At 40.7% G+C, this 19,742-nt stretch overlaps 1 protein-coding gene across 1 annotated transcript; it reads right to left on the reverse strand.

The window, feature by feature from the left end:
* Positions 1-59: 59 nt before the first annotated feature.
* On the reverse strand, positions 60-13,140 carry LOC133125601 (carcinoembryonic antigen-related cell adhesion molecule 1-like). Its single transcript, XM_061237194.1, has 12 exons — positions 13,095-13,140; positions 9,855-10,190; positions 7,893-8,168; positions 6,541-6,801; positions 4,482-4,760; positions 4,042-4,299; positions 1,767-1,857; positions 1,469-1,491; positions 1,289-1,359; positions 975-1,017; positions 819-870; positions 60-662 (listed from the first exon to the last, which is right to left on the reverse strand). The coding sequence occupies exons 1-12, from the start codon at positions 13,138-13,140 to the stop codon at positions 656-658; spliced, it is 1,743 nt and encodes a 580-aa protein (XP_061093178.1). The 3' UTR covers positions 60-655.
* Between the last annotated feature and the right edge of the window lie 6,602 nt (positions 13,141-19,742).

Raw genomic sequence — 19,742 nt, forward strand, 5'->3', positions numbered from 1 at the left:
AAGGGTTGCCTGGGGGTGACAACAATAACTCTTTGTGCACACAAAACATTTTGGTGGTTATTTATTTTTATTATTTTTATATGTTGTTTTATGTGCGAAAAACAACAACAAAACACTATTCATTACTCGTCTACTAAATCTAAACATAAATGAAGAGGCTATAGGCTACCGATAAGGCAATGTACAGGATGACATTTAACGATGACAAATGCCTGTCACTGGCTATTTTAGCACACAGCCCACTGAAGAGCCCCAAAATTGCACCAATTATGACTAATCTAAATTGAATAGTATATTATACATGACATCATGTATTGTTCTCATAAGACAATTATAAACCGATTGACTCACAAAACAGGCAATAACGCGCAAATCGTGCTGCTCCTGACAGGTGCACTTTTGATGCACATTTGGAAGCTAGCAAAACGGGAAAGATGTGTCTTGGTAAAAACGGTGTCTTGGTAAATGCAGATGGACTATGTGTGGGGTGGCACTGGGTTGGCCAATCAGATTTTAGGAGTGGCAGTATTTGTTTAACCATATTGGAATCGGAACCCTGGAACTATTAAGAATCAGAACAGATAGGCAGAACCGGAACCGGAATTGCTGAAATCCAAATGATACCAAGCCCTACACAGGTCTGCCCTGCCATTCGTCAATGACTGAAAAAGAGAGAGAGAAACAGGAAGGGAGAAAAGAGGTTGTGTGAGTTTCACCATGACTTATGCGCAACAACAGAATTAAATGTACAGTTAAAATAGTATATCACAAACTTTGGACAACAAAGAATACTTATAACAAGTTATTTTTAAGCCAACCTCTTCATGGTGCAGTAGGTAGCACTATCTTTGAATTGCAATTCCTGATAATCTGGAAGCAAGAACGACAAAAATGATGCTCCAGTAGCTAGAAAATGCAATTTTCAATCTTACAATTACAAGTCTTAACATGGTCCAAGATGAACAGGGTCTTACCATCTCTGTTTTCTGAAGCTACAGACCTGGGATCAATTGAGCCCTAGAGCACAACAGCAAAGGAACCATGAGACAAAATGTGATAGTGAACAGAAAGGAACTGTACAGTGTAATTACAAACCTTCAAGTCAAATATACCAAGTTGTGCTGAGAGTACAAGACATTCACTATGTGTAAGTGCAGAAATGTTTCGCAGCTGTGCACCTGTTGCATAATGAGCCATCAGAGACAGACAGGACGCAAAATGTCCACACAGTGTGCTGTGGGAAGGGAGCAACTCCAGCTCAATAAACTCTGACTCCACAGTCTCTCACCTCAGCCAGGTTTTCATACACAATGGGTCCACCCAACTCTTTGGTATTTTCATACACAACAGCCTGTGCATCTGAAATACAGAACCGATGTAATGTATTATTAGTGCCCATAATTCAAGTCATCATTCATTTGTAGGCAAAATGTTCATTTTAAGGTACAGTATATGTAGATGTATTCACCTTGGTTGCATGGGATGTCCCTCCTGTAGAAACACAAGGAGACACACATTACATTTGAACAGTGAGAGTGTCGTGTGTTTCATAACTGATGCAAAATGATATATTACCATTAGTGACACACTCAATTACTGACACAGAGGTGCAATAGACTGCATTCATAAACAGTAGTTAACAATTAATGCAACAATTCTTCTCTTGGCATAATGCATGTAATATGTATTCAATGTATCATCAACATGAAACAAAAATGAAAACATAATTATGGTTTGTTTGAATAAGAGAGAACTGGTGTGTTCACCTCTTTTTCTTCTTCATGTAGACACCGGCCAGTGCTACACATGCCAGAGCGCCAAACGTACCCCCAAGTATTGCCCCTAGTGGGGTGGGTACTGCAAAACACAGAGCATAGCCACAGAACGCTGGTTAAAACAGTGCTGTGCACATGCTGAGAGATACCTGCTCTCTGGAACACTGAGTCTGAGAGAAACCGGCTCTCTGGAACACTGAGTCTGAGAGAAACCTGCTCTCTGGAACACTGAGTTTGAGAGAAACCTGCTGAGTCTGCTGAGAACATTGAGTCTGAGAGATACCTGCTCTCAGGAACACTGAGTCTGAGAGATACCTGCTCTCTGGAACACTGAGTTTGAGAGAAACCTGCTCTCTGGAACACTGAGTCTGAGAGATACCTGCTCTCTGGAACACTGAGTCAGAGATACCTGCTCTCTGGAACACGCTTCTGACCTACTCTCTGGAACAATCAAAAGTTTTTTGTTGTGCTGTAAACATGCTAGCAGGGTGCTCATTTCAGCATGTACACAGCTCAGCCAGTGTAATCAACAGCTTCTGTATGCTCCTCCAGTCGTGCATAGATCCACACCATCCAGAATAGCACCTCATTACACACATATAGTTATTAATCGATTTAAAATCAGATTATTATTATTCAATTAGCAGATGTTCTTCCCCAGAGAGATCCCTAGGTATGCATACACATCCGTACAACATAAGAAACTAACTGAACAATTTTCACAACTGTTTTAATAACAATTAGAGTAATTGTGTTAATATCATTAAGGCAAATAGACAAGCACTGAATTGTAATTCCCAATATGGCTATATGACACCAGTAGGACAGGATGGGATTCTCTACAGTCGCGTTTCATGTTTGTCATGTCATGTTTTATGTTTAGTTATGGTCTTGGTTATGTTATTGTCATGTCACGTATTATGTTAATCTAGTACAGGGGTCGGCAACCCTGGTCCTGGAGAGCCGCAGGGTGTGCTGGCTTTTGTTGTTACTCAGCACTTAATTGATCAATTAAAGCAGTCGATTCCTCAGTTAACTGGCCTCACCTGGTTTCTTGGGTATGAATCGGTTGCTGATAATAAGGCGAAAACAAAAACCAGCAGACCCTGCGGCTCTCCAGGACCAGGGTTGCCGACCCCTGGTCAAGTATCACCACGTTTTTATGTTTCATGTCATGTTATGTTTCATGTTTAGTTGTTGTTATGATTTAATTGTTAGTCTTGCCATGTCATGTTATTTAGTTTATTGTCATATTTCACAAACTTGTTATGTCAGAATTTATGTTTCATGTTGCGTTGTACTGGTCATTGATTAGCATACACTTTTTCATGTCTTTCTGCAAGTCTTGCATTCCTGCTTTCTCTCTCTCCCTTTCTGTCACTCACACCCTAATTGTTTCAATTTCCCTCTACTTACTAATCTACTAATGCTAGATCAGGATTGGGTAATACTAACATTCTAATCATGTGTTCATGTTACCTTACGTTTCTTGTGCATGTCATTGACTAATTTACTAATGCTAGGGCAGGATATGTTTATTACTAACGATTACTAATTACCTCGTTAACTTGTCAATCCTCTACACCTGATTTCCATTCTCTTGCTGCTCTCAAGCTAATTGTCTACACCTGTCTTCACCTGCATATACAGCTCAGTTTCATGTCTTGTTTTTGTGAAATTGTTTGCCTCCTGTTTGTCAGTGCGGTGCTTTAGCGGTCTTTGTGAAACCATTGTCGACCTGTTGCGAGCCAAGCCTGTTTACCGACGAAAGATTATTGACTTCTGTTTTGTTGACCATTGCCTGCCTGTACCATGTCTTTGCCTGCTGTTTTTGTACTTTTGCCCCACGGAGTAGACTTCGGGCTTGATTCTTGCGCCATCATTGACCCTGAGCCTGCCTACTACCCACCTGTAGTTCTGCCCCGCTGACAGCTTTCCTGGCTCCCGGACTTCTTGCATGTGTACCGACTACAAGACTGCCTTCTCCCTCAGTACTGCGCTTTGGTTTTTTGGCTGGATATTACGTGTATGAACATTGCTTATTTTTGACTACGCTCTCTGGATTTCCCCGAATAAAGCCCTCATGGGACTTGACTACATTGTTTCTGAGTCGTGCATTTTGGGTCCTAACCCCCCCACGCACCCGTCTCATCTACTTTTCTATGGCAACACAACTCTACAGTCATGGTCCACTACTACACCACATTCATGCTTACACTTACTATGATATATGCATATGTCGCATTTCAGCTTTGAAACATCTCACCTGTAACAGTCAACAGATGTGGAGCAGAGGAAATACTTAAACCAGTCACAGAATTCCTGGCCAGACAGGTGTAAGTCCCACTGTGATCAATTAAGGCTTTCTCAATAGTGTACTCCTCCGTGAGGACACCAGTCTCGTTCCCGTTAAAGGTCCAGGTCAATGTTGCAGGAGGTACTGATGATGCAGAACAGGTCAGCACCACTGTGTCGCCCACTTCTATCTCTCTGTGTCCCTGTATGACAACGTCCTCTGGTCCATCTGTAACTCACAGCCCAGCCGAGTTAAGAGTGAAGCACACTGCAGTGAACACAGTCATTAATGAATTTGGTTAGTGGCGCTATAACTTGCAGTCACAACTATTACATAATGTAACTGTTTTTAAATGTGCAAAACACTTTTGTGTTTAGAAATGAATACAGGCCAGGCTTCCCTCTACTCACAGTTGACAGTTAGGTAGTAGCTCACAGTGTCTGTGCTCACAGGGTTGGTAAGTCTGCATTGGTAGTGCCCATTATCAGAGCCTTGTACAGGGTCTATGGACACAGAGCTTTTGTCACCGGAGAAGGTGATTCTGTTGCTAGGAGACAGTGAGTGTCCATCCTTCAGCCACTTCCTGGAGATGAGGGTTCCAGCAGCTGCCTGACAGCTCAGGTTGGCAGAGCCGTTACCTGCTATCAGTACTCTTGTGGGACCTGTGATGTTCACATCGGATATCTTCTCTACATTGGAGAGAAAAAAAAATTGCACACATTGGACTGTTAATCACTTCAAACAGTAAGAAGGTAATAGTTTTAACACCACAAGGTGTGTGTGTGGAACCTTAAAACAAATCATTGCAAGAAATATTGAAATATTTGTCTCTGGAGCACCGAGTCTGAGAGAAACCTGCTCTCTGGAACATTGAGTCTGAGAGAAACCTGCTCTCTGGAACACTGAGTCTGAGAGAAACCTGCACTCTGGAACACTTGAGTCTGACAGAGACCTGCTCTCTGGAACACTGAATCTGAAACAAACTGCTCTCTGGAACACTGAGCTGGGAAAAACCTGCACTCTGGAGCACTGAGCTAAGAGAAACCTGCACTCTGGAACACTGAGCTGAGAGAAACCTGCTCTCTGGAACACTGAGCTGAGAGAAACCTGCACTCTGGAACACTGAGCTAAGAGAAACCTGCTCTCTGGAACACTGAGCTGAGAGAAACCTGCTCTCTGGAACACTGAGCTGAGAGAAACCTGCTCTCTGGAACACTGAGCTGAGAGAAACCTGCTCTCCGGAACACTGAGAGGCCATTCTTTCATAGACCATTCTTTCTCTCCCTCTCTTTGTTCTTATTGAACTATTTTATCCCTTTGGTCTGCCAAACCTTATTCGTCAAACATATCACTCCCTTTAAATACATTTTTCTAAATAAAATAAAATACAAAATATTTTAACCTTGATGAACACACTATTCCAGTTCCCTAGAAACTACAGAGCCATTTCATAATGGAACAATTTATTATATGTTTTGTGTTGAAGGAAGACTAGCCGTTGCTTTAATGTCAGCTATTGGGGATCCTGATAGATCTTTGCATCTATAGACATCCATGCAAAAAAAATAAAAATAAATAAATTAGCTTCTGCTTATGGTCTCTGGTATTGTCCAATGATCGCCTACGGGCCAATCTGAGAGGAAGTTGTGACATTGACAACTGTGCAAAGAGTAAAACCAAGCTATTACGTAAGCTATTAAGTGATAGACAGAAGAAGGGTGACAGTCCACATTCAAGGAGTCAAAGGGAACACTTTGGTGGGTTATTCAATTACCCAGCTACTATTTAATTTCCATTTCAAGTAATAACACCTGTGCTTTACCCAACTTTGTTATCTTATCAAGAGAAAACATTCCACATTAATATTACACAATGATTGTTAATATTACGTGGAAGCATTCGCTAAAGTCTTATGTATCCCAACCTCAAACTAAACTGCAAGATTGTGTTTACGTTTACAGTAGATGGAGAAAATAACTCTCAACAGGGCTCTTTTCTTTTCGAATCAAACCATACTGTGTGAATCAATGAACCAATGACAATCTTTACAACTGCCAATGTTTTTTGCATGTACTGTATCATGACATATGAAATTCCGTTTTGACATCCAGTGGTTCCCGCCTTCTACAAGTATTACGACTACATTGACAGTGTCTGGTCCGGTTAAAATAGTTTGGAATAATTCAAGTACTGACATTTTCCTTGGACAGACACCTCTTGTTTGATTCAGTAACCAATTAACAGTGTCATCTTCCAGCATGAAACTCCAGAGCAAGGTCTTCTGGGCAGGACCTGCTGCCTGTGCAAATGGGGCCAGGCATCCATGTTTTTCCTATCACAATCTCTCAGTCTACTAGTAGTCGCTTTTAGAGTAACATGACCAGTCTCCTCACCATCACCAGTCACATACTGCATGACCTCTGTATCTCTGTCTCACCCCTCAGTGTTGTCTATACTCTGCTTACTCACCTATGACAGAGATCTGTGTGGGGTCAGAAGGCTGAGACCTCAGGGTTTTGCTGTTATGGGCCCGACAGGTATAACCGCCACTCTGACTCTCCTGAATGTTCTCCAGGTTCAGTTTCTGACCCTCTGTGTTCATCCCATTAAAAGCCCATGTAAACTCTGCAGGAGGGCTGGACTGAGCCGAGCAGGACAGAATGAGGTTGGATCCAGTGGGGTGGACTACCTTTGGAGGGTCCACAGTCACCTTAACATCATCCGGTCCAACTACAACACATTACCCGTGTTAACACTGCACAAGAATTGGGTAGGGATTTGAGAGGAATTTGAAAATGCTGAAGCAAAACTTATTTGACCTCATCGTGAGATCAACCAACCAAACTGCAAGGAGGCACTCGCTCAGCAAGCATTTAAACATTGATAACATGGTCACATTAACACAGCAAAAGAATCACTGTATTATTACGCAATAAGAATGGCAGGTCATTATGGTTATCATCCAGCTACACATATAGTATAAATAATATTGGGAAAAGTAAGGCCCTTTATTTTTACGGGGAATCACTGACATCTCAGAATTGGTTAAAGGGCCTTGTACTTCAAACAATGAAAGAAACTTGAGTGAAAAAGAGCAGATTACCAAATAAGCTCTTTTGACAGAGGAGAACAGTATAGCAGTAACTTTGTGCCTGTTCATTGAGTCATCATTTTGAAGGTTTTGTTTTCACTCATTGTTTTGATGGTTGTACCAAATACTGGTTGTCTAGTAATGGCAGTGCTCTGAAACTCAGTTCCATCGAGGGCCGTGTGTATGCAGGTTTTTAATCCAGCCTCAGATCTTAATTATGTAATTAGTTCAGTTATTTGCCGAATTAGCACTGTAGGTTTGCACATAACATAGGCCTTTATTCAGTGAAATCTGCATTATTCACATTGTCTAAATAGCTGTTGCTTATATTCTGTGCTTTAGCGCAGTCAGATGAATATGGCTGAACGAGTCATTGGAATCAATCAATGAAGGCAGCATTCGGTCTCTGGAATGAAAACCTGCATGCGCACAGTGCTCCATGGCAGCAAGTTTGAGACCATTGGTACTGGTATCTGCTCTTACTGAGAAGAAAAGACAGCACAAGATAAATTCTCCAATACAATCATAAATAGTAAAAGCAATTAATAGTGTGGACTACCATGACAGTAGCACTGAACAACAGACAGACACAGATGACAGTTCACATTGTGGCAATCAATTCTGGATATTAGCACCACATGCAATTTTCTGGTGCAAAGCCAGTTATGGAGAGCAAAATAAAGCCAACAGCAGTAGCGATGTTGCACATGCAGAGCAGAAGCAGACTCACAGCTGATGTTGAGAAGCACTGGCTGACTGGTGCCATTACTGATGGCATTGGACACAGTGCAGTATAGAGGTCCGCGGTCAGTCCTCAGAACTCTTATGGTGAGAATTCTGCTGTCAGCACTCAGATGAACGCGCTCACTGGCCGTGATGTCAGAACTTCCATTATGCCAACGGTAAAAGAGGGAGGAGCCAAGGGCGGAGCATTCTAGTTGGACAGTGTCATTGAACTCCACTAAGTCAGTCGTATTGACCCTGACTGCCACATTGGATACTCGCTCTGTGGGTTCAAAACATAGGTAAAGTAGCAGTGAAACTGTTTACTGCATCGTTAAAGTAAGTTTAACCACAATGGCAACCATCTTACCCAGTAAGCTACCTCATCTAAAGTTCAATACATATTGCATGCCGACTTGTCACCTGTCATCATTCATGCAGTTAAAAAATAGCTCCTGTATTATAATGGACTCGGAACACATTCAAAGAGACAATATACGCAATAAATATTGTTCTGACATTTACATGCCATGGTAGGCTTGACAGAATACACACATTTTGAGTCATCTGCATTATAATGATTCCATCTATGGCATATGCCTTCCTAAATGGCAATCAGACCCTTTGATCGCAATAGACAATGTAGACATAACACACACAAAATCACATTGCAAAATCTTCAATATACAATTAACTTTATATAGCACTTTTAACTTGAATTGAGTATATGTCATTTGTATCCCACAAAAACAACCACAAGCTTTTAATGGATATCAATACCAACATTTGGCATTAAAGCACTCAATGGACTTGCAGACAACTCATCAAATGAACCTGTTTGTGTGTCCAGCCGGATTGGGTCCAAAGGCAGAAATCAGAAATCAGAAATCAGAAATGTTCCATTGTGATATTAGCATTTTATTCCCCGTTTTGTAATATTGACATTTTATTGTGAAAATTACTTTTGTTATTACAGTATAGTCAAAAGGCAAACTTTCATGGCAAAACTTCAGCCATTCAAAAGTTAACATCTAAATATAGAAAAAAGAAAGACATTCATGCTTTCATTGAACACTTTGCCACTCTCTGAGATAAGGGCATTTTAACAAGGCAATCAATCAGGAAAGTGCAGCTCTTGTATGTCTCCATATTAAGGCAACAGTATGTCAGGCCTCCAGACTGGGACAAATGGAATTTCGCTTTTTTTTTGGTGGTTCCAGTATTTTTTTTTTGTAGTTCACACAGGTGACTAAAAAAGTTACGTGACTTCGGAGATTTCCCAGACTTTCACGCCCATTTATCTGTATGATGTGGAATTAGCCTATTTAATAGGGCTATATTTGTAATTAAAAGAGAATGCACACAAAATCAAAGAAAAAAAAGATAAATAGAATAAATAAAACCCTAATAATAAAATAGCATGGCACAGTAGTAGCCTATAATAATTGAACAAGAGAAAAAAGAGGCAAGTTTAGTTGTGAGTTGAATGCAGCAGTTTTGCATATTGTTTTTTTTTCTTTCTTATAATGCAATATTTATTTTCTATTTTACGAGTGTGATTAGCCAGGCCATTGTCCAGGCCATGCACTGGGTCTATTTTGCTTCTACTTTCAATGCATGTATAATAGCATTTATTTTTTTCATTCAGCTAAAATGTTTACAATGCAAGCAATTAATAGTACATAAAATATATTTTTTAAAAACATATAAATAAAAATAGAATAAATAAAATAGAATATTATTCCAAATCTTTGAAATAACTGTGCTTTTATGGGGTTAAAATGAATAAACTTGACTAACTGCTTTGGACTGTGTACAGATGGTTTTGATGATGGCAGACAGACAGGTTGTTGTGTCTAATGTGGGGGACATTCAGACATTATCGAGTAAATGATGCCCATAAGCAAACAGAAATAACAGAATATTTTAAATGCAGTGGACAGTTCTAAATGCCATACTTAGTACTCACCGTACACTTCCAGTCTAGTTTCCGCTTGCACTAATTGAGTGTCACTTGTTATCAGGGACACAGAATAATCTCCTGAGTCTCTCAGTGTCAGCTCTCTGAGCTCCAGAGAACCAGTGACATTGTTCACACTCACTCTGCCCACGTACCCAGGCCCTGGTCTAGTGACAGTAGGGAGAAAGGCAATTACACTTACAGGTACAGAGCCATTATTAAAAGACCAGGTTATTGCTGCTAATTTTGGTCCTGTTGGGCTGACTGTAGTTGTGAATGTTACACTTCCTCCTACTTCTCCATGGTGAGGTCCTGGTGGTAGAGCATTCTGACCAGAAGAACACCCTGAGGGAAACAAAGGAAATGTTCCTGTAAATATTTCTCCATGCATAGTTAAAGTATGAACATACATGAGTGTTTCATGAGTTTTGATTATATTTGCAAAAGTGTGTCTAAAAGCACAGAATAACAGGGTGCATCCACCAGTTTAACGCATTGCAGGTACGCTATATACTCTAAGATTATCGATGACATGACAATGCAACATACAGTACAGGACATGTGTCAAGAATTTCAAAAAGTATCCTAATCACTGACATCTCTGTCAGTTATTATTTATTTTTAATGAATATTTTTTTACCATTTACTTTCTTAATCCATTGTCATTACATTACACTCATCTATTTCTCTCATTAATGCAGAAACTTAGTTGAACTTTGTAGTCATGCTATAATGTAAAACAGGTTGGCATCAGCATCTGGGAGGCATGTTATTATTACCAGTTATTGGTATCGGCCACATAATTTCTATACTGTGTGTCAAAGGGTCTATACATTTTCAATAAAACAGAATATTACTCTTCAGTCAACCCTTATTTAAAAATCAGAGACGCTTTTATCAAGTGAATTCAGTAAACACATTCATAAACAACCTTTCTCTGAGGCTTTGATGGGCAGTCCCTCCCTAATTAACCTGCACAGCTGTTCATGTCCATTTTAGTATTTATTTATCGATCTTCAAAAAGACGGTTGATTTTAGCCTATGCTTCCATTGGCATATGGCACCATTTCTGTGATGACAGAAGTAGTGTTTGCTCAAATGTGGCCTCGTCTTGAATGAAAAACACTGCTAGTGGATATTTCACTGTAAGAATGTAGCAAAATGACCTTGTTATCTCATTAGGTGTTGAAACCTTGGGATAGAAATTGGCTGTCAGCAGCAGTCATCTGGCAGTCGGAGGGTTGCTGGTTCGATCCTGCCCTGGGTGTGTCGAAGTGTCCCTGAGCAAGATACCTAACCCCCAAATGCTCCTAATGAGCTGGTTGGTGCCAATGGCAATGGCAGCCAATCACCGTTGGTGTGTGTGAGTGTGAGTGTGAATGGGTGAATGAGAAGCATCAATTGTACAGAGCTTTGGATAAAGGCGCTATATAAATTCCAAGCATTTACCTCCAGGGATCAGGAAGTGGATCACACCTGAAACGGAAATAAGTTGCAGTACACTTCAACGCACAAGCCATTCAAACTCTAATCCCCTCATTGGGGTAGAAGAGGTAGTGAAACTGGAGGACACTGGTGGCCTTTGGTTAGGTTTGGTTTTTGGTTTGAATTGCAAATTAGCATCCAAGTCCTGCACCTTGGGCTGGCAGTCTGCTTTTCATCACTGGTCTTTTGGAATGTTTGGCTGCCTTCAGGTTTCCTAAGCATTTTGGGCGGAAACAAGCTGGGATTTGGTATGGTCTTCCATTAATTTCCTTTGTGACTGTTGTCTGTGACTGTAAACTTCATTGCTTTAAGGTAGATGAACCTGTAGATTAGACATGCATATGCTCTTCTGCACATCGCTGTTGTATTGTGTGGTAGGCCAACGCCTTCCTGTCAGTTGAAGCAGTCTGGCCTTTCCATAGAGTGTCTATAGGAACGGGAGAGAATGGGAGGCAGTGGCGGCTGCTGGCTTAAATTTTTGGTGAAGCAAGCCCACCATCACCCCTGGTGACAATCAACTCCTGTGAGTGTCATGCTCTGGTTGACCAAGGCCTTTTCAGGTGATATAAACTGACCACAGCTATTAAACAGCCCATTAAACAGGTTTAAATTATCCTCCCATTCAAAGTGATCAACACAAAAAAGAATACAGTGACAAGTAGGCATGTACTCATCACATTTATTAGCAGTCAGATTATGACATCTCACTATCTATTATCTAATCAGCCAATTGTGTGGCAGCAGTGTAATGCATACAATCATGTAGATAGAGGTCAGGAGCTCCAGTTAATGTTCACATCAACCATCAGATGTGACTTTAACCTTGGAATGATTGTTGTTGGCAGACAGGGTGGTTAGAGTATCTCAGAAACTGCTGATCTCCTGGGATTTTCACGCACACTAGTCTCTTGAGTTTGCAAAGAATGGTGCAAAAAACAAAAACGAAAAAAATCCAGTGAGCAGCACTTCTGCAGACAGAAACGGCTTGTTCATGAGAGACAGAAGCTGACAGGAAGGTGACAGTAACGCAACTATCCACACATTACAACATTGGTATGCAGAAGAGCCTCTCTGAACACACAATGCATCATAACTTTAAGTGGATAGGCTACAGCAGTAGAAATTCTGTATAACTTCAGCTCATCAAAGAACCGACTATGGGCATGTTATTGAAGTGACGACTAAAAACAAATCACATTACGTTTCCAATGGTGTGTAGTTTGTTAGGCTTGCGTAAAACAACACAGCATGTGTAAGGAAACTGCAGCATTTGCACATTGAGACTGTTGCGGTTTGGCAAAAACAGTTCTTGAGATTTGTATGGCAAAAAAGGTTGACGTTTTACAACAGAAAATGTCTGTTGCGATGCTTCTTCTGGATGACTTTCTTGATGTTTTTTTGTTGATGTTTTTTTGTTGATGTTTTCTTTCCCTTTTTTTGATTTCTCTTTTTTTAATGCCAATATTTTTTGCTGGCTGCAGGCAGGAGCCTGTCTTCAGTGAATGGGCATGTCTACCTCAAATTAATCTAGAATTACGACACCAAATAATAGTCGACATAGCCTTTTGTAAGAATTCTCCCTCTAACAGAGTAATGTCATAACTTGAATTAAAATAATTTTACTTCCCCTTTTTTCTCAGTGTTAATGTTATGGTAGTTGTCCCAGATATCATAGCATTTCAAGAAAGAGCTATAAACATACGCAGTAAACATAGTACAGTAAGCATAATTAGTATCACTGTTGTGAGTTAAAAAATGTCTGACCTGTGAGTAGGGCTAGAATGCCTGTGGTCAGCGCTACAACTTCCATCATGAAGCTGCTACAGAGAACTGAATAGGTTTCATCTGACGTAGGGAAGTAAATATGCTGATGTATTATCCATGAAATGGGGAACTATGGGCTCTGCTTCCTACAAAGTTTACCCAATGTCTTCAAATTAAAGCTGGCAGTCTCCAGTTTAATGGTTTCATTTCAAATCCGTATAAGGTCAAGACAAGGCCAAGACAAGAAAAATGTGTCACTGTCCAAATACAGACTGCATTGTATACTGACAATTTACTGACTTGAGGTTATACTGACAATTGTTAAGGAAAAATGCCCTTTTTTACATTTCACAGGTGAGCATCGTCTGATTTGAATCAGACATTGTAAGACTCTTATACACACTTTTTCAGAAGGGGGGCTTTACCAAAACAAAAAGACGTGAAGCTGGCCATGAACATTTATTAGTATTTTATCTTCTGAATACCCCTTGTTGACCTTGCTGTAAGACCAGCATGTGCTAGCTACCCCCTTCTAGGAGAAGCAGAGACATTAAGGTCAAAGGCTGTCTGCTGGGAGAGAGACAGATAAATACTTAATTCAGAAAGTGGTCAAATAGTAATAAGGATTAAAAATAGAAGGTTATCACATGATTGTCTTTATGTTAACACACATTGTCAATTAAGAATCAATTAAGAAATTTACCGTTGCACAATATACTGACAATCAAAGTTTGAAAAATGAAAAAATGAAAATACTATTTTAATTTTTCTGGGCCTGGTTGAAACGATACCAACAAATCCATGCTTCTTAAGGAAACCATTATATCCTTATATTTCCTAGCTTATATTTCCTAACTGTTATACCTTAGCAATTGTGAAAGACTTCATTAGCAAGATGGTCATGGTTATTTGTCTGGTGGTCTTGTGTTCTATTCAGCACCATCCAGAAGAACTAAATATATTCTTGAATTGACTGAGTTTAAAATCAAGAAAAGCAATGGGCTTCTCCGGTATCTTAGAAGAAACTGAGAGATGCAGCTCTAGGACTAGATGGAATTTTTTTGTGGGAAAGAATTGCTTGTTTGCTTGCATTGCATTGCAGAGATTATACCTCTGAGTAAGGCCCCACCTTACATCCAGACTGCTCCCTACACCCCAGCAAGACAACTCAGCTCTTTTGACGCCTTGTGGTCCCCTCATTACGAGCACCAGGTGGTCAGGCTGCACGTTCACGCCTGCTCTCTGTTCTGGTTCCTCAGTGGTGAAATTACCTGCCTACCACTGTCAGACCACCAGAATCCCTCCCCAAATTTCAACGCAGAGAGAAAACGCACCTTTTCAGACTGTACCTTAGACCTCCCTCCTGATTTACCCCACCCCATCCAATATCCCTTTTCTATACCCTTATAAAAATCTGCACTTACTGTACTATTACTATTTTCTTTGTCCATCCATCCATCCATTATCTGAACCCGCTTATCCTGAACAGGGTTGCAGGGGGGCTGGAGCCTATCCCAGCATACATTGGGCAGAAGGCAGGAATACACCAGTCCCTTGCCAGTCCATCGCAGGGCACACACACCATTCACTCACACACTCATACCCATGGGCAATTTAGACTCTCCAATCAGCCTAACCTGCATATCTTTGGACTGTGGGAGGAAACCGGAGTACCCGGAGGAAACCCACACAAACACGGGGAGAACATGCAAACTCCACACAGAGAGGCCCTGTTCTACATGCATGTATTTATGGATTTTATGCATTTAACTTGCTCAGAAACTAATGCACCAAGTCGCTTTTTATCAAATGTGTCAGCTAAATGACTAAACATTTCAATTAAAAATAGGTAATTTTGGACTTTGTTCAAGAGAGAAATAGCGGCAAGAAACACTTTCACACCACAGTTTATCCCTCCCCCTTCTCTATAAACATTACATTACATTACATTATTGGCATTTGGCAGATGCTCTTATCTAGAGCAATGTACAGTTGATTAGACTAAGCAGGAGATAATCCTCCCCTGGAGCAATGCAGGGTTAAGGGCCTTGCTCAAGGGCCCAACGGCTGTACAGATCTTATTGTGGCTACACTGGGATTCAAACCACCAACCTTGTCCCAGTCATTTACCTTAACCACTACGCTACAGGCTGCCCTTGTAGTGCTTATGTTGAAATGCGCTTATGTTGAAATGTCATTGGCTGTGGCAATTAGAACCAATTTTGAAGAAATGAGCTTGAATTATTGTACAGCTATAGATGTTTTGACAGCGCCAGCCTGTCAACTGTATATGCAGGCAGAGGGTGAGTCAACATGTCAGTGAGCCTTTTTCAATGATAGGAAGGGATTTACAATGGTCTTGTAACAATGTGTTCATACAAAAATCTTACCTATTGTCCCTTTAAGGGTTTCTCCCTAATACTGGCAAATATTTCCTATTTGCATGCTGGACTGACAGCTGGCACAGATGCCAACTTGATAGATGCGGAATTACTGCAGTATATCTGCTTACAGGAAATGTCCCAAAAAATTCAATGGATTGTGTTTGAATCATCAGCATTTTATTAGTATCATCAGCTAACGTTTGGCTGAGTTCACAATGCTTCCTTTATTGCATGTATGCACCAATGCACCACATTTCAGTTTTAGGCCCTACATGGAAATCGACGTAACGGATGGATGCAAAAGTAATCAGAGAATAGGGGAACTGTTGCTTTCCAGTGAAAGCCCAGATGTAGATATCTAGAGGGTGGATAGAGTCATTTTGACATAAACAGACTAGGTTGACCCCAATATACAGTGGTGTGAAAAAGTGTTTGCCCCCTTCCTGATTTCTTATTTTTTTTGCATGTTTGTCACACTTAAATGTTTCAGATCATCAAACAAATTTAAATATTAGTCAAAGACAACGCAAGTAAACACAAAATGCAGTTTTTAAATGGTTTTTATTATTAAGGGAGAAAAAAAATCCAAACCTACATGGCCCTGTGTGAAAAAGTGATTGCCCCCCCTGTTAAAACATAACTGTGGTTTATCAAACCTGAGTTCAATTTCTCTAGCCACACCCAGGCCTGATTACTGCCATACCTGTTCTCAATCAAGAAATCACTTAAATAGGACCTGCCTGACAGAGTGAAGTAGACCAAATGATCCTCAAAAGCTAGACATCATGCCGAGATCTAAAGAAATTCAGGAACAAATGAGAAAGAAAGTAATTGAGATCTATCAGTCTGGAAAAGGTTATAAAGCCATTTCTAAAGCTTTGGGACTCCAGCGAACCACAGTGAGAGCCATTATCCACAAATGGGGAAAACATGGAACAGTGGTGAACCTTCCCAGGAGTGGCCGGCCGACCAAAATGACCCCAAGAGCGTAGCGACGACTCATCCAAGAGGTCACAAAAAACAAAATGAAGACTTTGGAGTGGCCTAGTCAAAGTCCTGACCTGAATCATATTGAGATGCTGTGGCATGACCTTAAAAAGGTGGTTCATGCTCGAAAACCCTCCAATGTGGCTGAATTACAACAATTCTGCAAAGATGAGTGGGCCAAAATTCCTCCACAGCGCTGTAAGAGACTCATTGCAAGTTATCGCAAACGCTTGATTGCAGTTGTTGCTGCTAAGGGTGGCCCAACCAGTTATTAGGTTTAGGGGGCAATCACTTTTTCACACAGGGCCATGTAGGTTTGGATTTTTTTCTCCCTTAATAATAAAAACCTTCATTTAAAAACTGCATTTTGTGTTTACTTGTGTTGTCTTTGACTAATATTTAAATATGTTTGATGATCTGAAACATTTAAGTGTGAGAAACATGCAAAAAAAAAAAAAGAAATCAGGAAGGGGGCAAACACTTTTTCACACCACTGTAGCTCAAGTTTTACCCCAATATAGGCTGTTGATGTTCTGCTCAGCCAGAAAACTTTAACTTTTCAATCAAATGCATCTAGGTTTTCACCTGAATGCTAGATGGCATTTCATCAACTTCAGCACAAAAAACTTCAATTGGTTTGCATGCCTTATCAACAAACTGACTTTATGAAGGATCAGCTGGCTTCTGATGAGAATTCTCAAATTGTGTGTGTCATATGTGCTGCTGTCCTGTGCTATGCTGTATCTAGATTCTGAAAAGGCCTTGGCTTGATGATAGAGAATAGTCATGTGTGGTCTGCAGATTGGCAGGTTAGTATAAAGCTTCAGGAATTGAGCTGGTAAGTCAAAGCCTGTGCATTTGGAGATACTGCTGTCTATTTGTGGTGTTATACAGCCATTGTGATAAGACTTGGATATAATTATTTTAAGAGGGCCAGGATTACATCTCTTACCCCCAGGGCTGGATTGTGATTTGAGGGCGAGATTTGAGAATACATGCAATAGACCATAATCATCATCCTCATCAGTGAATAATGAACAAATATTTATAAATAATGATTGGGTCACTAAGAAAATTCCTAAAAGTGTGTAAAGATAACGATGCTCTGATATGAGTATCACATTAGTTTGTTTGGGGAGGACACAGCTTAGCCGGGACTGATGGTGGAAATTTGTTTCCCAACAATTCATCCAATGATCTACTCAAACAAAGTGCAGTCATAAAGTATTCCCTCAACTCAAGTCATGTGGTGTTCTATTCAAACAAATTCAGACAACTCACGATGAATTAAGCAATATTTATTGAGCTTCAATGCAAACTTTGGCATTGGCTCTGCCTCTCATCACTCCCTGTTGTAAAGCCAGCCGGAACAGCGAGCGGTTTCAACCCCCCAATAGCAGGATCATTCGAGCAAAATCAGCTAGCGAGAGTGGCAATAGCAAGCAATATTGGCAATGGCAGTATTCCAAAAGAGGCAGTGCAGCAGAAAGAGCCAGGCAGCGCAATGGCTTTAGCCTGCAGAGTGAACCAGGCAGCAGGGCAGCTTTGTACGATTGCATCAGGGCAGATGCAGCAACAGCTAGCAGGCTTGCAAAATGAGCAAGGGGGCTGAACAGGTAAGGTTAGGGGTTTATATAGCCCCTCCCATTAGCCTCTCCCCATCTGGATCTCTCCATTTCCCTCGGGGATACCACACTCACGCCGTCACCCAGTGCAAGGAACCTCGGCATGGTGATGGACAGCAGACTGTTCCTCTCCGAGAACATTGCGGCGGTGACCCGATCTTGCAGGTTCTTCCTTTACAACATACGGAGAATCCGCCCCTTTCTCACCCCCTACTCGACATCCATGGCTTGCATCAAATTCAAAACATTGGTGCTAGCCTTCCAAGCAGTTAAAGGGTCTTCCCCAGCTTATCTACAAAAAATCATCAGACCCTACACCCCTGCCAGACCTCGTTCAGCCTCCACAGGCCGCTTGGCACCTTCCCCTCTCCGAACCTCCACCTCACCCTCACGAATACTGTCTGTTCTGGCTCCACGGTGGTGGAACGAACTCCCCGTTGAGGTCAGAACTGTAGAATCTCTCCCCACCTTCAAGCGCAAGCTGAAGACACACCTCTTCAAGCAGCACCTCTCCCCATCCCTCCCTACCTCCCTGTGAACCTTAATTGTTGTCTCTGTGACTTGCTTTGTGTATCGGTATTTTTAGTTGGCTAGGTAAGCAGTGTTTGGATAGTTAACTTTGGTCACTTTTGCTCTGTTTGTTTCTTTGTTCTCAAAAAAAAAAAAAAATATATATAAGGCCCTCGTCCTTATCTTTGTTGTACAGGTAGCAGTTGAAATTGTACTTCCCTCTAGGGTGTTTCAGCGAACTTATCCCTGGTTATGGGTATGCACTTTGTTGTACGTCGCTCTGGATAAGAGCGTCTGCCAAATGCCAATAATGTAATGTAATGTAACATAAGCATCATGTGAGGGGGCAACACTTCTTGAGTTGTCTGCCCGAACTATCTCCACAGGCTTCGCGTCATTTCTGACCATGTTCTGGACAATAGAGTTTATTGGCAGCAAAGTTCAAGCCATTTTCTATAATTTGTTTGATTTGTTTAAAAACAGTTCCATAAAAGAGGGCCGGGCTACCATGAATCACGAATAATAAAGATGTGAGTCATTTTGGTGTCGTGTCATGCCATATTGCTTTTGGCTTTTATCAGCAACTTTGCAGCAATGATTTAATATAGACAATACATAGACTGTCCTTCATACATTTTGTGACCCACCTAACAATAAAAATGGCTTTGTGTAATAATAATTAAACAATACTAATAATTAATCAACAGTTCCTGTTGCCCTTTGGTTTCAGGACATTAGGAAATCTCAGTTGAAACAAAGAAGATAATGATAAATAATGTGAAGATAAGAGAATTTCAGGCAGGTACACTGACAATGTGACAGGATTTTGAGCAACCTTGTCACAACATAATACCATTTGCACAATTTATTTTCAGTGCAATTTCAGTGACCTGAATATTATAAGGTTACGCTGGTACTATAAGGTTGATCCTTTTGAGGATCTGTGCTCCTCAACATTAACTTTTGACTTGTGTAATAGGTATAGCTAATAGACTTGTGGCCAAAGCATTCTGGAAAAGAGTGTATAAGAATTAATAAGAATTAATAAATAAATATGCATCAAAGGTGCATGAAATGCACCTGATTTTGTTAGAAAATTAAAGAGGCTTGGTGGACTAATAGAAGCTGCTGAAGAATAGAAA

Source organism: Conger conger, chromosome 1 (assembly GCF_963514075.1).
Source record: "Conger conger chromosome 1, fConCon1.1, whole genome shotgun sequence".
NCBI lineage: Eukaryota > Metazoa > Chordata > Actinopteri > Anguilliformes > Congridae > Conger > Conger conger.